Raw genomic sequence first — 24,039 nt, forward strand, 5'->3', positions numbered from 1 at the left:
CAAAATGGCCGCTATACGCGTCTGCATATGCGTTCGCCTGTATTTTACAATTCAATGGGCGTCCATTTGCATAGGCACTCATGTATGTATGGTCCATGTAATTTCCTCGCCCCCAACTACTTCGCCTTCTCTCTCTCTCTCTCTCTCTCTCACTTGCTATTTATATATATACATTTATCTCTCTCTCTGCCGCTCCGTCTCTACGGACAGGACACAAACAGCCGTTAAGCGGCTTTCGCTTTTGCCTTCCTGTCATAGACAACAACAATGCACGAATACAACAACAAAAAATCGTATGCAAAACAAAATAATACATTCAAGTACATATGCTTGACTCGCATGATACCCTGTAGAGGCTCAGTTAGCAAATGAATTTTGAATGGGATGATTCGATTTCTTGTTACATATTATTATGCTATTATATCTAAATATCTACCTCTCTTTCTCTCTCTCTGCTTCTCTCTCTCTATCACTCTCTCACTCTCTTTCTCCCTCTCTCTCTCTCTCTCTCTCTCTCAGTATAATCTGACAACTATAGAGCTAAATATCTTTCGATATCCAAGTCCGATATATAAGTAGTCCATATCTACCACAAGTGTAGGGCCGTAAGGATTAATCATGTTTTCGAAGGCGGGGCTCATAGGCGGTAACATTGTATATTCGACCCTCGCGACTATTCCCAATGTGAATAGCACGTGAATCTTATATTTGTTAGCAATGAGTTTGTTTTGACTTCTGCGTTTCAAATGGAAAATGCGAAGCTCGCAAAATTATGATGAAAAACAAGTTTGAGGCAGGGGTCTGGCGCATTCTTGAGCTATTGTTGAATGAGCTGGGCCACTATGGAGATATCCTTTTGCTATTTGACAGGATATAGTCACGGGTCGCAGATACCCTACTATTTTAGGGCACCATGCAGATCTCGCCCTGTTCTCCATTGCCCGACATTGCTGTTCGATAGAAACTACCCTTCCATACTCGACAGGGTGCTGCCTTCTAAGTAGTACTGCTACTGGATATACCCTTCTGGTGCTAGCCCAGGCATGAATTACAGGGTAAAACCAATAAATGTCTGACTGAGCTATTGAGCTGACAATGGGCCCAGTTGGCGTTTGGAGAGCAGCACACACACACACACAAACACACACACACATTATTACAAAGTGTTTTTCTTTTTCACGTTTTTTCGTTGTTTTTTTTTTTTATTTTTTTATGCCCGTTACCAAATGAGCGACGCATCAGCTCAGCTTTTCATTAACAAAGTGCAGTTTGCCAGTTGCCAGTTGCCAGTTGGCAGTTGCAAGTTGTAGTTGATTTCCTCGGGGTGTTGACGCTGCAAAACTTTTGCGAGTGTTGTGAATGGCTGTCGAGCATTGTGGCGGTCTGGGCTTGGGGCTGGCACTGGAACTGGTGCTGGTGCTGGGGCTGAGCTTATGGCGGCGGGTGATGGGCTTTTGTGGGTTGAGCTGACACTTTCCACATGGTCGTTGCGTCTGTTTGCTGACAATGAATTTAGATAAACTTGCGAAATTCGAAATGCAAACAGCATTTGCATTTGCATAAATTTATAGCAGCAATAGCAGACGCCTGCACCCCCCCCCCCCCCCCCCCCCCTCCCACCCAACCACCAAACACTCCCAGCTGCGCTTTGTCACGCCCCAGCAAAGATTTTGCATTCACACAGCGCTGCTTAATGCCAAAGTAAACGCAGCGACGACGACGACCGAAAACTTGTGCAACAGCAAAACTTAAGCGAGCCCTCAAGCACCAGATCTATATGTATATATATATATATATATGTATCTATCCAATACTAGATTCCTCGACCCCTCAATTGCCAAGTCCAACTTTGTTGAGCAAAGCAAACTTTACGCTGCTTTTGTATTTCAAAAAGCTTAAATTGAACGCTGTTGAAATTCCTTAAGGGTCTCTTAACCAACCATCTAACCAGCTCTCTACCACAACCTCTACTCACCTACCGACCACCCGCCCGCACGCCCACTGCCCCTGCCCCTGGCCCTATCACTCTGTCGCCCAGCAGGAGGCGAGGCGTCTGCTCCTGAGTGCTGCTCTAGTAGCTGCTAGTAATTGCAAAGGTTTCGCAGCCGTTTGCAGCGGACAAATTAAGTTGGCTTTCAGCTCTACCTTTACCAATACCAGCAATACCTATACCGTTAGCTCTGCCAAGGGCTGCCGCTAAGGCTGCTGGCCAAGTTTAAGCATCAAATGCGATTTGGCTTAATAGTTTGCAACATTAAAAGTGCGCTCGCTGCCAGCCAACCAGTTGCACTCGCCGAGGCCGGCCCAGCTCCGCCACTTTCTTTAATTAGCCAAATTGAGAGACAATTCAAGATGGAGAATGGGTGTTAAAGACCAACACAGAGAGAGAGAGAGAGAGGGAGAGGGAGAGGGACAGAAACTGGGAGCATGAGAAAGCAAGTGAAAAATAGTTTGAAAAGTGAAAAGCGTGCCCAACTGCAGTTGACAGGATGACACATAAGATACCCCTTGAAAGCAGGCAAAGGGCTAGCTGGACTGCAAGTGTACTATATACAAATATGTGATTGATTGATGGACTCACTCATGTCAGTTGACAGCAGCATTCGGAGCTCAGCCTGACTAATGAGATACCCCTTAAAGGCACTGTATAAAACCTATTTAGGTTGATCAACTAATATATGAAATGAAATGTGATTGAAGAAATGCGTTCATCATGTGATTGATTGAGTGACTTGACTGATTGATTGATTAGGGTCTGAGGAGTTTAATGGTACAAGTTGTAACAGTTTGAGTTGATACTAAGATCAGGTACTCCAGCAGCCTGTGGCGGATCCAATACTGATGATAAACAATGATAGAGTATTGTGATTGATTGATTATGATTGATTGAACACACTTTATTTCTGGCTTAAACTTAAGAAACTAGACTAAAATTAAATATATATGTGCTTGCTATAGGGTATTCTAAACGAAAGCGTACCCTAAGTTTCAAAGTTATCAACAGCGATACACTACACAATCTATGCACTTACAGGGTATTTACAATTGAGTAATGAATTCAAATTTCTCGAATATACTTGTAGATGTATGCGATTACACGCCAAGCGAATTTACTGACTCGTCTGGGCGATCTGGAATGCCTCATATTGCTCGTATCCTGCATTTGCCACGATCTCGATCATCCTGGCTACAACAACATCTATCAGATCAATGCACGCACCGAACTGGCACTCAGGTAAGGCACTACCTATATGCATATAGATATAGTTATAGTTACTATATATAAATCCTTTTTTTTCCCATTTGCTTATAGATACAACGATATCTCGCCGCTGGAGAATCATCATTGTTCGATTGCATTCCGTTTGCTGGAGCATCCCGAGTGCAATATATTCAAGAACTTTAGCCGTGACACATTCAAGTGAGTATTACAGCCAGGGCAGTTGGCGTAGAGCTGAGGGACGTAGGGCTGAGGGCAATGGGCAATGGGGATTGGATCAAATGCGAGCTGGCAGCCAGCAATTTAATTGCCAACTTTGCTTGAGTCCATTTTATGCGCGGCACGTACAAAATGATGTTGCATTAAACGTCGGCACCGTTTGCCGTTGCCCTAATTAACACCCAACACGGACGGAGTGGACGGTGCGGACGGAGCGGACAACATGGCCAACATGGACAACATGGCCAACAGCAGTAACAGCTGCCACCTGGCAGGCTTATCGATTTGCTGCTCAGCTCAGCTGAAGCAGTTAACTCCATGGCTCTCTTTCTCACTCTCTCTCTATATATATATCCCTCTCTCTCTCTCTCTCTCTCGCTGACAGTCCCTGTCGTCTTTGTCGTTGTCGCTGCTTCAGCTTATTGCATTCTATGCAATTGTATGCGACACCCTTTTGGCACACGATGACACAGCGAACGGGCACGCAGCCGACAAGGGCGGAGCAGGTGGAGCCCGTTGGTGCCGTTGGGGCGCTGGGGACAGGCTGGGCAGGTGCTCTGCTAGGGGCAATGGCAAACCGATTTAATACTCACAAATTGCAGTTAAGCTGCTTTTTGAAAATACTTATAAAAGAAATACGCGCATTATGATTGAAGCATTTTTGCGTAAACTCAATTTGATTCGGATTCGGACACCGAATCTGATTCGGTTTCTGATTCTGTGGCCTTTCAATGCGAATATCGTGCCAAAAAGAAGATATGAAATAAATAAAATGCGACTGTAGCAGCAAAATAATTTTTATCCTGTTGCTTCTCATCTTTTGCCGGGCAATTTTAAGCCGTAATAAAATATGCTTTCGGAATTTATTCAGCTATAGATCTTGAGTATTTAACGTTAGGGCAAGCTCTACATATTCCTTTGTTTATAGCGCCTTCTCTCTATGTCTCTCTATTGCTATCTCTTTATATTCGCTCAATTGCTCTCTCTTATTTTATATCTCCCCTCTGCTATCTTCCCTTTCATTTAACACTCCTTGCTCTCTATCTCTCTTCCTCCCCCCTCGTTCTCTCTTTCCCCTTCTCTCCCTCTCTCCCTCTCTCACTGTCACTCTCTCTCTCTTACTGTCTGTCTCTCTTTATCTCTTTCCCCTTCTATGTCTCTCTCTCTCTCTCTCTCTATCATTCACTCTCCCTGAGTCACTTCCCTTATCACAATCTTATTCTTTACTATTACACCTGTCACGTCACTTTCTCTCCCATTCTCTCGCTCTCTTTCTCTCTGTCTCTCACTCTCTCTCTCTTTCTCTCTCTCTCCTTCTCTCTGTCTTATTTCGCATTGCAATATTTTCTACAGTATTTTCTTTGACACCTCTCTATCTTAATTTGCCATCCCCTGACAAAGCTTCTCTACTTTCCTTCATCTCTCATTCCTTCCTCCCTTCTCTATCTCTCTCTAACTCTTCGGCCTTCTGTTTCGCCCTTTCCTTTCAATCAATCAGCTGCCTTTAGACTCAATGCAAATAGGAATTCAACTCCAGTTTCCCTTTTACATGACTCCCTATAATAATTACGAACAATGCATGATTCCAGGCTTTATGCTAGCTGCAATCCTCAAATTCCAAATTCCCAATTCCGAGTTCAAAATTCCAAATTGCATTCAACCTATCAACAATGATGGCTGCCAATGGAAGTGCGTAAAAATATCGCATTTCTCGCTTTTAATTCAATCAAAATGCGCGCACAACACACAAAGCATATCACACACACACTCACATAGGTAGAGTCGTCATCCCCGCCCCCCCGTGTGGACTGTCGATAATTCTTGATTGGACAATAGCTGAATTCTAGGTCTGCAGCCTAATGCCAGCATGAATTCTAATTAGATACTCCATGGCGTGCCATTGTGATGCAAATTGATGCAGTCATGGGATGACAACAAATTCCGTGAATTACACAATAACGGGAAATATTATGTGGAAGCTCTGCTTTAGCTGCATTCCAAGCAACAGCTCATGCTTCAGAGCATACAAATTTTAAAGCAAATGCCAGCCATTATGATGTTTTCTTCTCCTGCTGCTGCTGCCTCTGCTGCTGCTGCCTCTACTGCCGCCTCTCCTGCTGCTGCCTCTGCTGCTGCTGCCTCTGCTGCTGCTGCTGCCTCTCCTGCTGCTGCTGCCTCTGCTGCTTTTAATGGTACTATAAACTATTGCTCATACCAATTAGCTGGCTGACCCTCGGCGCTGGCTACTTTAAGCTTATTATACCCTCGAAGGAGCGCACTGGACCATCCAGCGGGTCCATCGCCGCCTCCACAGGCTCCGCGGCCCTGCCGCGTGGCTTTTGGCTTCTGATTAATTGGCTTAATTCTTGTGTTGTGTGCACTTTCTGCACTCATTGCAGCGCATATATATTACAAAATGCAAACATTAATTAGTCGGATTAGTTGGCTGCAAGCGGAAATGTTTTTTATGCTGAATTGCGAACGGGTGTTGGCTGCTGCGAGGGTGGCATCCAAAGTAGCCAAAATGACAGTGGAATGGCAACTGAAGCCATCGGTAAAGTCGAATCTCTCGTCTTAACCTTGGCATATGGCATATTGCATCAGATATGCTGGAAGGATGATGTACCGACTATTCCGGCTAAAGCACCTCAGAGAGGCACCTCAGAGAGGCTGCTTGCTACAGTCATAGATGGCGCACCTGGCTACTGGACTAAGATCCTAAAGAGCTTACTCCTGCTGAAGGAGTTTTAAGGACTCACATGAGTCGCATGAATTGTATTAAGAGCGACCTCACTCGAATTTACCTAGTCAAAATTTCAGAGAACTCTTTCGAAGTATTTTCATGCATTCGATCATCTAGAAATCTAGCGACGTCGTGTTATCGATAACTTAAGCAGCTGCTTAAATATAGTTATCGAAAAGAAATCCCTACCAGTCCTTTTAGTCCTATCCTTCATCCTACTGACACTTTTATTGTTTTTATACTGAAAACAGTCGAGTTCGCCTTAGCAGCACTTCTTCATCTTCCTTATTGAAAATATATCATCTATAGAATAAGAATTCATACAAATATATTCTTGCCGTTCAATAAGGGATCGTCGCTTGCTCTTCATATACAAATCTTCAACTCAATTGAACGTTTTTGGTAGATTCAATCAATAGCAATTCCTGCCTCTTCAGGCTCAACCTAACCAAGGCTTTTCAAAGAAAAACCATATCAAATACATGGAAATGTTGCACAAATTCATTGCTAACATTCACGTCTCAGCAAATACTAATTAACAAATTGGAATTTCAAACTTGTGGCACGACCCTCGAAGAGTGGCATGGGCGTGGGCATGCCCACCATCATCATTAGCAGCCGAATTATCATTAAGATTGGCATTAGCATTACCATTAGCATTATCGTCATCAGAAGCTGCGAAGGATGAAAGCAGCTCTGCCTGCTACTCCAGCTCCTTCTGCTCCTGCTGCTCCTCCTGCTGCTGCTGCTGCTCCTGCTGCTGCAGCCCCAACGCCTTTTGCTTCACTGGCAAACCGCACTCAGAGTTTGGCACGTTCGAAAGTCCCGGCGTTGGGCGCCTTCACGATGTTTTGCTGCCAAGTTTGCGTGCATAAACTGATGCATACTTTTGGGAGTTTCTAATGGCAAAACTTGCACACACACACACACACACACACACACACACACACACACACACACACACACACACACACACACACACACACACACACACAAAAAGTGGCCTTGGAAATGCTATGCACCAGCTGCAGCAGTCGGAGTAGCAGCAGCAGCAGGAGCAGCAGGAGCCGGGAGTGCCAAGAAGTTGCCGAGCGATGCCACATGATACTCTTTGCCTATTTGTACGCTGTCTAACCGTGCATAAACATGCCTGCAGTCAACATCATATATTGTTTATGCACTCTCCCCTCTCCCTCAAACTCTATGGTCCATCCTCTCTCTCGCTCCATCTCTATCTATCTCACTCTGTCTGCGTCGTGGGTGTGTATTACCATGTTGCCACAAGTAATAATCAACTGGGAATCATCTCACATTCCTCTTCGTTGGAAATACTTTTGAGGGCAACCGGAATGACTGATGATTATCTACTATCATAACATCTTCCACTTACTATCTACAATCTACTATCTATTATTTACTATCTACTATCTACTATCTATTATTTACTATCTACTACTATCTACTATCTATCTATATCTATATCTACTATCTACTATCTATCTATATCTATATCTACTATCTACTATCTACTATCTACTATCTACTATCTACTATCTACTATCTACTATCTACTATCTACTATCTACTATCTACTATCTACTATCTACTATCTACTATCTACTATCTACTACCTACTATCTAATATCTTCCACTTACTATCTACTATCTACTATCTACTATCTATTATTTACTATCTACTACTATCTACTATCTATATCTATATCTATCTATCTACTCTCGCTACTATCTACTCTACTACTATCTACTATCTACTATCTACTATCTACTATCTACTATCTACTATCTACTATCTACTACTACTATCTACTATCTACTATCTACTATCTACTATCTACTATCTACTATCTACTAGCTACTATCTACGATCTACTATCTACTATCTACTATCTACTATCTACTATCTACTATCTACTATCTACTATCTACTATCTACTATCTACTATCTACTATCTACTATCTACTACCTACTATCTAATATCTTCCACTTACTATCTACTATCTACTATCTACTATCTATTATTTACTATCTACTACTATCTACTATCTATCTATATCTATATCTACTATCTACTCTCTACTATCTACTATCTACTATCTACTATCTACTATCTACTATCTACTATCTACTATCTACTATCTACTATCTACTATCTACTATCTACTATCTACTATCTACTATCTAATATCTACTATCTACTATCCACCTAACATTTCCACACTTTAAAAAATTCCACATCAGTCGAATGAGGTAGTCGAGGGTATTCATATTGGAAAGCTTTACTCTCGGATATACCCTGTAAAACAGCCGTAAAACAATGATTTATCCGGCTACCAGATGCGGCACTTCTCCGGCGGATGCATCGGGCTGCCTGCCTTGCAGTCGAAGGCCTCGGCGAACTCTGGGAAGTTGCCCAGCACATTGTTGACCCGTTCCCTGTGCGATGCATGCTGAAGGGCGCCGCTAGATGGCGCCACCGCCTGTCCGCACCAATTCTGTGCGAAAGCGACGAAAAACGGTCGCATCGTCGCATTTGCCGGCTGCTGCATGCGATACGCCTCGTAGGCCAATCGCAGTCCCTCGCTGTCCGCAATATTCTCGTTGATGGTCAGCGTGGCATTGCTGTAGCGTGCGCCCAGATAGCAGCCCGCGCGCAGACCGAATCTGATGATGGCTCGGGCCGGCCACTGGCCGCCAGCCACACGTCCGGCTGCATCGTAGTTGATGCCATCGTAGTCGAAGCCGTGGATGAGCTCGTGTCCGATCATGTAGCCCAGGCCGCCCATCAGCTGAGCAGCCGCCTCTGCCCGCCCGGCCGCCGCACAGTGGGGCAACAATGGGGGCCGCAGCAGGCCCAGCGGCAGCTCGATGGCATTCAACTTCAGCCTGTAGTAGACATTGACGTCCAGGGGTCCGACCGAGTGGCCCGTCCAGGTGATGGCCGATTCGCAGGGCAGCTGCAGGCACTGCAGGCCCAGCTGGAACTCGGCCTCCGACTGGGCGCGCGACAAGTGCAACAGATTCGAGTCGTAGCTGCGCGACTGCAGCACACGCTGCGGCGCCTCGCCCAACTGCTGCGGCAGCGACAGCGGCGGCGACAGCAGGAGCCGCATCGCGCGCAGCTTCTGCAGCGCCAATGTCTGCGTCGCGGCGTCCTGCTCGAAGATGGGCGTGGCATTCAGCAGGCGCTCGAACTGCGCCTTGATCGTGTCGAAGAGCTGCTGCAGCTGCAGCTGCGTGCGATTGAGGAACGCTGCGGCTGCCGCATCGCTGCCGTGCAGGAGGCGCAGCTGCAGCTGCGAGAGCTGCTGCGGCATCAGCTGATTCAGCTGCTGCAGGCAATGGTCACGCTGGGAGGCCAGCGATGCGTCCTCGTGCAGATGCAGCTCGAAGTGTGCCGGCAGCTGCAACAGCAGCCAGCTGGACAGGATCCAGGGATCGGCGCGCTGCACCAGCTCCTGCAGCCGCTGCAAGTAGCTGGAGTCGGCGACCAGCAGCAGCTGAGTCGTATAATGCTCGCCCAGCAGCATTTGGAAGTAGTCCAGCAGCTGGAGCCGCGGCAGCTGTGCGGCCAGCTCCTGCAGCGTTTGCGGCGCGTGTAGCACGAGCGTCTGAGTCGATGGCGGCAGCAGCGCGCGCAGCTGCCGCTCGAAGCCGACCAGCTGCTCGGCCAGGCTGGCAGCACGCCGCACTCGCAGACCCAGCTCCAGCAGCAAGTACTTGAGATAGCGCTGGTAGAGAAACTCGCTCTGCTCGCTCGTGCCCAGCAGCTCAAAGCTGGGCGGCAGCAGGTAGAAGACGCGCTGCTCGGCCGCCTGCCAATTGGGCTGCACCGAGAGACGCCACAGGCCCTGGGCGCCGAAGCGTCGCACCGCCGCATTGCCGCGCGGCCAATCGAAGCTGCTCGCATTGTTGAGCAGCGGCCAATCCGGCAGCAGCTGCTGCACTGCATCCATATAGACGTGCACCGACTGCCGGCCGTTCATGCAGCTGCCGTAGAACGAGGCCAGTTGATCCGTAGACGTGTCCTGCTCACCATTCAGCTCGAAGTGACGCACCAGCAGCTGCTTGTTCATGGCCCGCAGCTTCGAGCGCATATCGTGAGCGCCCAGCGATCGCTGCCCGTACGGCGCATGCCAATTGCCGCAGGCGTGCTCGTGGAAATTCTCGCACGGCGGCTTGCTGACATCCATGGCATCCACTGCCTCCGACAGGTCACAGTGGACAGTGGCGCTGCCCCAGCTCTGGCCAACGAGGAGGAGGAGGAGGAGCGACAGCCACGCCAATTGACAATTGTTGAACGTTGCCATTCCGACTTTCTCTTAGAACCGGACTGATCGACATTTCAGCTCAGCTCGGCATCGAAGCTGCTAAACAGCTCAACAGCTGATAAGCCGTCGCTGATAAGCTCTGACATTGAGAGCGCTTTGCGCAATGCCAAATCATTGGCGATTGGGTTAGCGAGTGCTGATGCGCCGACAGACAACAGGCGAGGGCGGGCACCAAAGTTACCCACTGAGAAGATGGCCAGGAAATCCTAGTCTTATTCAGTTCATTTCAGTTAACTAAATACTTGAATAGTTTGGGTTAGCTAATGATTGATAAACCAATCAACATGGCACAATGCTAGATATTGATCGACCTACACCAAGATTGATGTACTTACACAATTGAGAAAATAATTTAGGGAGTAATGCAGTGATTGATTGCGACTGACTGACTGTATTATAGTCAAAAAGCAAACAAATCATCAATCAGTGACTTGCCTCAATAATTGACAGTGATTGACTGAGTAACTAATATACATATATAGTTCTGAATGATTCACTGATTGGGCTGAAGCCGAATGATTGATGGTGTGATTAATGGTGTGATTGATGGTCTTACTTATATATTGCCTGAATCGTTCTGGAATAGACGAGCTGACTTATTCCGTACTGTAATAATTCATGCACTGAGAAAATCAAACGATTGACATGGTTAAATGATTGACGCGCTAACTTTATATACAATATTTAAATTGATTGACTAGTTGGCTTAATCATTGATGTTAGGTATTTGATTATCAGACTATTTAATTGCTATTGCTGATTGATTGAGTGATTAAACTAAATGATTGACAGAATTGCTTAGTGACTGACTGCGTCACTTACTGAAAAATAAGATGTTTGGTTCGTTTGCTAGCTTTCTGAATGATGCTAAGATTGATTAGTTGAGTGACGGATAAAATGATTGATAACTTGCTGGGTGATTGACTTCATACCTTAATGAATGATTGATTGACTGTAAGGCTTACTGATTGCCGTACTTTACTTATATTAATAGATTGAGTGATTGACATATGAAAATATGTGCCATAATAATCTATTGATTTATAATAAATACTAAATCTAAAGATTGATTGACGGCTTTACTGCTTGACTCACTCACTGTCAGACTAACTAATAATGATAAGCTGATATAAACGCTTGAATGATTCACTGACTCGCTGATTGACAAGATAAGTAATGCTTATTACGAGTAAGACGAATTCATATTAAACTCACCTTGGATTTATCTACTCAAGCTGCTTAAATTGGCAGCTCAAGCTCGATTTCTTTTCCATTCTCGAAACGCCAACAATAATTATTCGGGGAATTTCGCAAAAGAAATCTCGACTAAATGACAAGACACGATGAGCAGCAGGCGAAGCAAAGGAAGAAAAGAAGAAGGAAAACCCGTTGCTTGTCTCTGGCTCGGGCGCTGGCTGTGGCTCTGGCATTAAGTCAAGTGCATAAAACTCGCTTCGCTCTATTTGCCGTTGAGACGTGGCAGGTGTTGAAGTTTCGAATGCAGTAAACTCAAGTGCCACACACACACAAACACACACACACACACACATACACACTGCAGCTGGTGACTGACTAGCTGTTTGTCTGTGCACAACGTCAATGCCACTTGACACGACAAAATTCAATTTTCCGCTCGTATATGACGCGACTTTTGCACATTTTTCATTTTCTTTGAAATAAAAATAAACGAAATGCAATTTAATATTTACGCGCCGCATGCTGCTTAGCCTGCAACTATTCTCTCTGCCCCTCTCACACTTTCGCTCGCCCTCTCTTGCCCACTTGCGTCGTGTTTGGTTGCCTTCCCCTCGCTGTTTGCTCTGAATGTCAAAATATATATTTTTCGCTTTTTTCCGGTTAGCAGCGCTCAGCTCAAGTCTCAAGTCGCACGTGAGCCAAAAAAGAAAACGCAGAAAAATGGGGCAAATCGGTTGCGGAGGAGGGGGCTGGGGTAGATAAGCAGCGGGTAAACAACACACCGAACATGGCGTATACGCAATGTGCACCCAACAAATATTACGTATACGCCCCGCATCTCGTACAATTGGCTGGAGCGCAGACTTAAAGCGCTTTTGTTCGCATTTTACTTGAGTTTCGAACCCTATCGAAGTCGTTTCTCTATATTTTCTCTCTACTTCTCTTGCAGCACCATACGCGAGGGCATCATTCGCTGCATTCTGGCCACCGACATGGCGCGTCACAATGAGATACTAACGCAGTTCATTGAGATTACGCCCGTCTTCGACTACAACAATCGTGCACACATCAATCTGGTAAGTGGAGGAGCTCACTGGACAGATATGCAGAGACAGTAGAGTATATTAATTTACGATCTCCATTGCCAGCTGTGCATGATACTCATCAAGGTGGCCGACATCTCGAATGAGGCACGGCCCATGGATGTGGCTGAGCCGTGGCTGGATCGTCTGCTGCAGGAGTTTTTCGCCCAGAGCGCCGCCGAGAAGTCGGAGGGGCTGCCGGTGACACCGTTCATGGATCCCGACAAGGTGAGCAAGCCCGGCTCCCAGGTGCGCTTCATTGGACTTGTGCTATTGCCGCTCTTCGAGGCGCTCGGCGAACTGGTGCCCGAGCTCACAGAGCTCATCATTATACCCGTGCGCATAGCCCTCGAGTACTACAGGTGAGTTGTCGAGCCATGCTGAAAGGATACGCATTTCAAGCTCGACAATTTTCACAGGCGCCTGAACGATGCACAGACCAAGACCCGCAAATCGGTAGCCGACAGCAATGCCTCGGCCACATCGGACAGCAACAGCGGCAACATGGACTCGAACGCAGCCATGGCCAGCACGCCCGGGCACAATGCGGCCGACAAGCAATTGTTGGACAATAATAAGGGCTCAAATGCTGGATCTGGAGCCGGAGGTGGGGGATCTGGAGCTGCTGGAACTGGAGCTGCCACTGGCGGCGGCGGTGGCGGTAGCGGTGGCGGTGGCAGCGGCTCACCTCAAATGCCGCGCTCTGGCTCCGCCATAAGTGTCAAATCACGTCGCAGCATACCCTCACAGAAGTCGGCGTCGCGCACCTCCGTGGATGAGCCAGGCGGCATGGCCGCTGAGCTCCACGATCTGCCCGAGGGCAGCGAAAGCGGCGATTCGGAGACAGCCACCGAGGTGGATGTAAGTTCAATGACAAGTACAAATTTTAAATTGGGTGCAATCAATGGACAGACGGACGGACGGAGAGAAGGACAGGTGAACAGACGGACAGACAAACGGATTGACAGACTGAGGGATATACTAAGTATATGGTCAGACGAATTGACTACTGAAGATATGGAGAGATGGGCGGATTGGCAGATTGGACGGTCAGCTGAATATACGGACGGACAGATGAACAAACCGACAGCCGGACAGACAGGCGGGCAATGGACGGACGGACCTGTAGAGAGATTGGACGGTCAGTTGAATTTACGGACGGACAGCTGAACGGACGGACGAACGGACGGACAGGCGGGCTACGGACGGACATATACAGAGATCGGACGGTCTGTTGAATATACAGACGGACAGATAAACGGACCGACAGACGGACGGACAGACGAACATATAGAGATACAGATGACAGACGAACGGACGGACAGACGGGCAACGGACGGATGGGCATATAGAGAGATGAATTTACGGACGTACAGGTGGACGGATGAACGTCCACCATCTGTTCGTCCGTGAGATGGGCATATGGACATACAGACGGACAGAGTGACGGACATACAGATCAACATAAGGACAGAGTGACGGAGAAATAATCATAGGGCCAGAGGAGCGAATGGAAAGGCGGATAGAGGGCCGGATAGATAGGCGTACAGAAGAACAGCACAGATACGGACGAAACAGACGAAAGGATGAACAGGTGGACAGGTAGACAACGTTCGACAACACTACTAATGTGCTCTCTTTTGATAACATGAACTAGTATTAGAACCGCCATGAAAGAAATAATCGAAACCTAATTAACAAATGCATATGCACATCTTTTCAATGCTCTTCCAATGCAAGGTGGCTGAGAAGACATCCAAGTTCAAGGTGGACACGGAGGGTTGCAGCAATCGCAGCAAATCGTCGCACTCCACCTCACGGAAATCGTCGCGCGAGAAGCGGCCCTCGATGATTGGCGAGCTGTGCAGCAGCGGCGGAGGCCAGCGCATACGCAACTCGTACGGCAACATTCACGGCTATCACAGCAATCGGTGTCACTTTGGCAGCAATCGTGCGGTCAGCCTCGATCAATACAGCACGAACAATCGCCGGTTGTCCGATGGCCTGCCCCAGGTCATCTCGGACAGCAATGTCTTCTACGGACGACCCAATCGTGGCAGTCTCGAGGCAACGGCAGCGGCGGCCGCGGCTCAGGGGGGCGACCTCAATATGAACACCAGCAGCAGCAGCAGCGGTCAAGCGGGAGCAGGAGCAGCAGCAGGAGCTGGAGGAGCTTCGCAAACTGTGCACAGTCAAATGTTGTCGTCGCTGCGCGAGTCAGACAAATTGCCAGCAACAGATGTAGCAGCGGCAGCAACTGTTGCTGCCAGCACCACCAATGGCAACATATCGCCAACGCTGACCCAAACCTTGGCCAGCAATGGCAGTGCGCGCAGCAGCAGTGCTGCGACAGCAACTGTTGTTACCGTGCAGCAGCAGCACCATCATCACCACCAGCACCACCACCACCACCACCAGCAGCAGCAGCAGCAACAACACCAGCAACAGCAGCAGCAGCCCAGCAGCAGCAGCTCCTCTTGGAAGTCGCGTTTGCGTCAGTTCTCCGACTACTTCAGCTTCAGCTTTGACAAGGGCAACAAACGCTTTGGCAGCACACGCAGCAGTCCCTGCCCCGTGCGTGGCAGCAGCAGCGGCGGCGGCGGCGGTGGCGGTAACAACAATGCAACAGGCAGCAGCAGCAACAACGCCGGCGAGCCCAACGCCGAGTCGAAAGCAACGCAGTCGACCGGCACCTATTGCAACATTTCGAATAGCCCCACGCCGGGCGGCCCATTGGCTGCTGTTGGCCAGGCCGCGGGTGGCATGGGCCGGCATCGCGCCTACAGCTTGGATGTGCCCTGCAGCCGGCATGCGGCGACACGCTACAGCTCCGGGGATAGCAGCAGTCGCAAGTCGTCGTCGCGGCACGACGAGCACAACAACAGCAACAACACGCTGCACAGCAGCAGCGGCGGCATGGGCATGGGCATGGGCATTGGCGAGCTGTCGGGCATACGTATTCGAATCGGCAGCGCTGAGGAGGGCGGCGGCAGTGGTGCCAGTGGTGGCAGTGGCACAACTGCTGCTGGCGGGGCAATCAAATTGCCGCCGAGCATCAGCTGTGAGATGGGCTTGGCCAGCGGCTCCTCATCGGAGCCGGTGCCAAAGATTTGACAACAGGGGAGCTCCGATACGACTAACACAAATACAAACAATTCGCTCTGCAATCAGGCGGCATTTCACACGGTCAGCACGGAGGAGGAGCCACAGCCGGAGGAGCGCCGCCAACGGCTGCTGCACCAGCAGCAACTGGAGCATGACGAAGAGGAGGAGGCCATCATCAACGACAGCGACGACGTGGATGGCAGCAGTGAGTCCGATGCTCTCCATCAGGACACCTCCAGCTGTGAGGTCTCATCGATGACTATGACCGTTTGGTCAGCCATTGGCCAGCGGCTCAACGCGCTCGTCTGCCATTGCTGTGAGCGCAAGCTGCCCGAGCCGGAGAATGTGTAAGGAGTCGATGCCAAATATAGCAACAATTGTGTCACGGACATGTACACACGCATCCATAGATACACACACACACACACACACAAATGCACACATTGACATTGCCATTGATATCGTTCATCGATAGTCGATAGTTGTCTATCAAAACCGTACAACAACAACAACAACACGCACATATAAATTTTAACTTATTGTTTTAAGTTGAGCGATAAACGTTTGTCAATCGTTGATTGTTTATCCAAAAACCACATTTAGACTCAATAACAATACCAATAAGCATTTATCGATCATTCATTGATAGCACAAACGAACTGTTAAGTGATTTATCAATAAGCATTTCTCAGTAGCACACTTTCGATAACAAGTCAGCAGTCGTTTATCGCTTAGGCATAGCCATAATTAATATCGATAGTCACACATCCATAATTACCATTCATTGCAAATTATCGATAAACAACACATGTTTGTCGATAACATAGTCCAATAGCATTTATTGTCGATAGTATCCATTTAAAAGTTCGCATCCTAACGCTTTCGATAATATATCGATGATGATTACCAACTTACAGACATGCGCTAACATATCGATCAAACTCATATGCAGTCGACTAACATGCATTTACAACACACTCACATACTGACAGTCTTGATAACATATCGATGTTCATTTGTCAGTCCCATGCAATAGCTTATCGATAATACATATCGATGCCAAACAGAAATAGTTGATAATTGTGCATTAATAACATACTCACATTCTGCAAATATCGAAAAATATATCGATATTCATTTATTATTAACGAGCAAACGTTTATCGATAACATATGTTTTTTTAAGCTTTTTTTTTTTAATTTTAATACTTTGTATGCAAATCTGTTCGTCTTTTATTTTGTCTATTAATTATTTACTTGACAATATATTAAATACAATTAATTAATTGATTGTAACAATATTATTAATATTATTATATTATATATTATTATTATTATTATATATTATTTTAATTGAAACGCTTTGAGTATTTTATTTATTTCATTTCGCGCCTGAATTCTTATCTTGGCCTCGATGTGTCAATGCCAATTGCACTGCGTTTGGACATTGTGAAAAAGTGATTAGGAAAACGGATTGATGCAGCGAGATTTGCGTGTGTGTAGGGGATGTGTGTGTGTGTGTTGGCCATATTGCTATAGCCGGCGGCTGGGCACAGGCTGTTGCATATCATGGCCCGATTGGCTGCATGCGAAATGTGTTCCCGTTTAATTACACAAAACAAAAATTTTGCATTTCGCATACGCGATGCGAATGCCAATGCGAATGCGGTTGCATCCGATGCAATCAGAGTACCACAAGTTGCATGCCACGCACACACATTCACACATTCGTACACCGAGATTTGGCAACCTCCTCGTTGCAGCTGCAGTTGCATCTCATTTCGAAATGCTTGAATTGAGTGCTGAGTGGGCAGCTGCCACGGCTGCTTGTGGCATGCAACGGCAAACTGAGCTGCAACCAGTGCAGTGGCATGCCCCAAGCATGCGTACACTTATGTGCCACAATCTCTGCGGATCACAGGTGCTTTTTATCCGTATGCATTTTAAGCACAGGCTAGCCAATGCGAGCAGTTTCAATTAAGCGCACCTCTAGTTGATATCTGAAAAGTGGAAGAGGTGAGAAGCCATTGCATTGTCAATAGTTTCTCGATATTTGTCTAATATAGTTTAATTTAAAGCCATATTTTATGAATCTACTCGTATATTGACACTGGATTGGGCACCATATAAATTAGGCTGCATTTGATGAAAATAGGCATATCGATATATATCGGTTTTATAGCGGGAATAATCAATTACGATAAGCCAGATTTTTTTTAAATATTCTACATATTTCTTACAAATCGATATTGCTTTAGGAAATAATTGGTGAGCTTAAGCTGTTTAAATTTTAATATATTTTACATAGTTTGAGGTCTTCTTTAAGCTGAATATCGATAAAAATCGAATCTCTATTTCAATATATTTTATGTGTTTTAACTTATTTATTTATTTAACTATTTATGGAAAGCTAAAATGAATTTCAGCATATTGAATATATTTACTACAACTTCTTCATATACATAAATCGAAAACATCGCAAGAAATCGATAAGGAATAAAATATTCCATTTTATGCCAGATAGATATAAATAAATTCTTTTCGTTTCTATATTATATTTTTAATTATTTATTCTGTTTTACTTTTTTTTTTTGCTATTTTTTTTACTATTCAGTTTTTTTTTTCCTTTTTTTTTTTTTTTTTTTTTTGTATCATCTCAGTCAAGACTAAGATTTCAATGGCAATGACGCTCGATAACAAAAGCTACACAACAGAATATTTTAAATTAATGGAGAAGAATAAAAGAAGTTAAAGATGATTGAAAACTTAAAAAAAAAACTATTAATACATACCTATATGACAACATATCCTAAGCAGGATGTTAAAGTATTTGAGAGAAGAGAAAAACAAAATCGAAACTGAAACTGAAACAGAAGAGAAACGTAAAGAATTCCGATCTTTACTCACTTAACAATTGTTAAATTCAAGTCCAATGAAAATATGTTATATATGAATGAAGCAAACTATGTGTATCAATGTAAATCTCTGTATGTAATGTATGCTAAGTCTAACAAACACACACACACACACGCACACTTACACATATGGAACAAGAGAGTGCAGCAAATGAAAAAAAACGTTGCCTACTTTTAAGCGCTGCCTGAGCAAAGCCCTTGCGAAGCTTACTATAAGCAGAACGTCAATGAAGCCGAGCTGGTACTTGGCAAACAATACCATACACACACACATATATACATATACGTATATATATATACATATATAAACAATAAGTGTAAATGTCAGCTGCTAAACTATAAATTTTCCGAATCTTTTATTTTTATTTTTCAAATTTTTTTTTCAGGCTAAATGGCATAGATTTAAGAGTTTACAAACATTTTTAAGTGTCTAGCAAATAATGCAAAATAATCAGAAAACTTAAAATATATATACATATATGTATTTATATCGATATATATATATATATACATACATATTTGTATATATTATGTGTGTGTGTTGTATTTGTTTTAAACTAATTGTAATAGGAAATTAGTTTTTGTTTGTTTTAAATGTTGTTGTTTTCTTCTTGTAGCTAAGTATCGTCCGCGTTGTTCTTGTTGTTGTTGTAATTGTTGTCAGTTAAAGGCAAAACTAAAATAAATGTTTGTTAAATCGAATGACAACAACATCAAAAATAATGAAAACAAGTTTGCTCGATGTCGATGTCTATAGATTTATATACACATATATATATATACATACCTTTTTTTTGGTAGTTAGACTAGAACTCTAACTAAACTAACACACATACATATATATGTATATGTATACTAGATGGAATCTTGATTAACTTTATAGAGTTGAGTTAGTGTTAGACGATATTAAGCAGTATCTGATGTCGCTTACATACTCAAACAAGCAAACACACACACATATATATATATATAGTTGTATGTATTGGTGACAATGTTATGTGTATTTGTGTTGTATTAAAAATAAAACCCAAAAACAAAACGAAAACGTCACACAACTTCCCTTGTTTAATGATGAAAAACATAAAGACTAAATACTTGAATTTACAAAAACCTTTCCAACAAAACCAAAAAAAAAAACAAAAAAAAAACTAAGAACTAATGCTAAAACTAAAAACTAAAAAATTAAAAAAAAAAAAACTATATATATAACAAAAAAAAAAAAAAACAAACAAAAAATTCTAGGTGTTTTACAAAATGTATAAAAAATTAGAAAAGAAAAAAAATTGAGATAAAAGAAATTTTAAGCATAATTTAATTAGCCTAGACTCTGAGAAATATGCTTATCGATGTAAATTTTAGTCAACTATTTTGGCAGTCAATTAATGAAAATCCCACACGCCACAGCCACGCCCCAACTCCCCCACGCACCCCCAAACCACTGACTCAAGTTACAAACTATAAAAGTTCAAGCCCAACAAAGTTCAAACACTAAAGCGACTCAAAGTAATGTTAGAGAAATGAAATTTCAATTCATGTTGCTGGATCGAACATAGTTAAGATCTGAAAAGGCTTAGCAATTTGGACCAAACAACAACAGCAACAACAAATATAACTACAACTAGAACACACTCTCTGAATGAAGAAACACTTTGAACAATATATTTACTGAATATACTAGCAGCATGCCTCACACATATACACACATAACTGCATACTAGATAATACGTATTACTCGTTTCCCAATAATTGTACGGTTAAAACGAAAACAAATGAATATATAGGATATATCAACATAATAGTTAAATGTTACCTACGAAACGAAGGACGGCAATGAAATCGAACACTATGAACCACAACTACCTGTCCACTATTTACAGCACAGCTAGCTCAAGCCCGAGACACTGGCGGACGTATATCGTATATTTTATATCGTATATGGTGTATCAGGTATCGTAAGGCCTATAACGTTAGCGTATATGATGTAATGTATATCGTTATACGGTATATCGTATATAGTATGGTTTATAGTACATGATATATTGGATGGTATACACCGTATATGATATATTGTACATCATATATCATGCATTGTATACTGTATATGTTATATTATATATCGTATATCGTATATTGTGCGGTTTATAGTATATGATATATTGTATATTGTATATCATGTATCGTATACTGTATATCTTACATATTTTATATCGTATGTCGTATGGCAATTGCCTATATGATGTACTGTGCATTGCATACTTTATATCACATGCAGTGTATCGTATATCGAATATCGTATGATCAATATACCGGGTATTGAATATCGTAAATTGTATATGATATGTCAAGTATCTTATATCGTATGTCGTTCAACGTATATGGTATATAGAAAATTGTGTATCGTATAACGCATCGTATAACGCATCGTATAACGCATATGGAGTATGGCATACGGTATATCGTACAACGTATATAATGTAGCTACGGTAGTTCATGACATATACACAGTCTACGGTACATATGTACATATTCACACAGCATATGATAGATGATATGTGGGACTAAAGCCTATTGATAACGAATATAATTGATCATATTTCGAATATCGTATATGCCATATATTGAATATCGTATAGAATATATCGCATTTACAGTTTACTAGTGTTGACGGCCGAGGCAACTACTTTATACTTTTTTACGTATCTTACAATTGAAAGCGAGAGCGTTACTAACTTCCAAAACGGTTTCCATGCCACTCAACACACACTAACGCACACACACACATACACATCTGCAGAGAAAGCCCCTTTTAAAGAGAGTATATACTAAATATACACATATATCTGACAGTGTAGAGTTCAAGTTGATATTAATCCCAAGATAACGACAACAACCACCGATAACGGACCACAGTAGTGCATCAGAGCGCTTTAACCATGATTCATACATTGTTATCGAGATATCGAGAGACATCAACTGTTGCCAGTGACACAAACGGATACGGCATTTTCGATGGGGCGCCACAATGCCCGATACTTTATAATTTCACTTCTACTTCCTCTCCCTCTCACTCTCTCTCTCTCTCTCACACACACACACACACACACAGAGATACTAAATAGTGCACTCTTAGAGAAGTATATTTAAGTGCATAGAGACTATATACTAAGTACTATATACATACATACATACTATACTATATATATATGGTATATGTATATACTATATACTAGCGACCCTCCTGAACTTTCAAACCAAAAGCCTTTAATTAAAACAAAACAAAAACAAAGACTACATTTTATTATACAAGTATAAAAAATCGGGGATAAGGATGAACCAAAACTTTAATGCAATTTTAAATAGAGTACGAGTATTACGAATACTATTAGTATAGCATACTTCGGCAGGCCGAAGCCTAGATGCTCCCTCTCACTCTCTCTCTATCTATTATTCAGTCCATTTCACTCACTCTCCTTCAAGGCCCACACACAGACACAAACAGGTAACAAGTTTTAACCAAAAACAAAACGAAAAGAGTCCTAGAAAACCTATTTAAAAAAAAAAAAAAACAAAAACAAAAATATATATACATAGATATATATGTTCTTTTCGATATATATTTATATATAAATGTATGTCAATGAAAGAAGTCTATATACAGATATATGTTATATATATGTATACTAAAAGAGATCAGATCATAGTTATTATTTATAAGCAGAAGCCGAAGTTACGTGGAGAGCCCTAAAGAAAACTTAAGAAGTTGTTGAGCAAAATAAATGAATATATATATACACAAATAAATACTAAAAGAAGAAAGAAGATAATTATGAAAAGGATATGGAATCAATTATATGGTATACCTATACAAAAGCAAAAGCAGAAGACAAAAGAAAGCAACAGTAACTGGCGCGAGAAACTAACTGAAACACATTCAAAAACTACTCACGAAGAAGACACACACACACATACATACATATAGACATATATGAAATAAACAAGAAAATACTATATTATATAAATAAAAAAAATACTGCAAATTTCTATGCACAACGTGTTGTATAAGTGGCAAATACATACATATATACATACATATATTAGCAGGAGCAGCAAAACTTAAGTGTAAAATACTAAAGCAAAAACAAAAAAATACCATACAAATACCAAATATCTATATATATACATATGCATGCATACATACATACAAGTGTGTATGCCAAGTTTTTTTGTCCCCCATTTAAGAAGCATTGAAAATTGAAATACTGATGACAAAATACTAAAGCAGTTGGAAACTATTTACAAGCGGTATGAGTACAGCACCCACAAAACATTCAAAGAAAAATACCAACAAGAAGAAAAAATACACACACAAAGAAATACAAGTACAACTTGTTAACGAACCCAAAGAATCATTCAAAATGAATCCATAAATTACAAAACTTCACATATATATATGTACTATATACATATATGTATATGTATCTGAGAAATATGAGAAATCTATGTGTACAATGAAATATTTAACTCAAATGCATTAACGACAAAGCAGCAACAATAAACATTTAAGTACTATCATAATATCATATAAATGATATATCTGTATATGAACACTATCAACACAGCTGGTATATACCAAACAAATAAATATATATATTTATTCAAAGAGAAAAACTCACACAGAATATAATAAAACTACTAAAGAAGAAAACTCAAACAAAATACCGAAATTCCAAAACCCAAACAACAAGCATACAAAAAAAGAATACTAAATACAAAAAAAAAATATATAAAAAAAAATTAAAAAATAAATAAAAAACTTTTTCTGAACTGCATTTAAATGGAAAATCTTGAAATTGAAAATAAAAATAAATAAAAACAAAAAAGAAAATCGTATTTAACATTTAAGTTAAGTCCAATATTGAAAATGTTTTGGACAACAGCGAGCACGAGTAAACGAGTACGAATACGAATCCGAACACGAATACGAATATGAATACGACTATGAGTACCTACCTATGGGTACAGCTCACATAGAAACGAGTACTCATGCCACTCGCTCACATACACTGACAACACATACAAACACACACACACACAGACACACACTCACACATGTATTTTTGTGTAAAAGTTTAAAACATGAAGAGCAGAAAAATATGAACTACTGATTAATATGAAATATATTGAAATAAAATAATTTCCAAACTAATTA

At 42.7% G+C, this 24,039-nt stretch overlaps 2 protein-coding genes across 2 annotated transcripts in view; one reads left to right on the top strand and one right to left on the bottom strand.

Annotated features, from left to right (window-relative positions):
- Pde9 (phosphodiesterase 9) overlaps positions 1 to 22,116 on the top strand; it is a 129,803-nt gene extending 107,687 nt beyond the window's left edge. The window contains exons 5-10 of the mRNA XM_089475898.1: positions 3,084 to 3,235; positions 3,314 to 3,421; positions 12,679 to 12,805; positions 12,878 to 13,173; positions 13,231 to 13,672; positions 14,552 to 22,116. Of these exons, the coding sequence (XP_089332024.1) occupies positions 3,084 to 3,235; positions 3,314 to 3,421; positions 12,679 to 12,805; positions 12,878 to 13,173; positions 13,231 to 13,672; positions 14,552 to 15,925 (2,499 nt within the window). The 3' untranslated portion in view covers positions 15,926 to 22,116. The remainder of the gene's footprint in view (positions 1 to 3,083; positions 3,236 to 3,313; positions 3,422 to 12,678; positions 12,806 to 12,877; positions 13,174 to 13,230; positions 13,673 to 14,551) is intronic.
- On the bottom strand, positions 8,465 to 10,549 carry Nep6 (Neprilysin 6). Its single transcript, XM_018016769.2, has one exon. It carries the CDS (start codon positions 10,509 to 10,511, stop codon positions 8,532 to 8,534), a length of 1,980 nt encoding a protein of 659 aa, XP_017872258.1. The 5' UTR covers positions 10,512 to 10,549; the 3' UTR covers positions 8,465 to 8,531.
- Positions 22,117 to 24,039: the final 1,923 nt, after the last annotated feature.

This window comes from Drosophila arizonae, chromosome X, assembly GCF_054131065.1.
Source record: "Drosophila arizonae isolate 15081-1271.41 chromosome X, UAZ_ARI_1.0, whole genome shotgun sequence".
Classification (NCBI taxonomy): domain Eukaryota; kingdom Metazoa; phylum Arthropoda; class Insecta; order Diptera; family Drosophilidae; genus Drosophila; species Drosophila arizonae.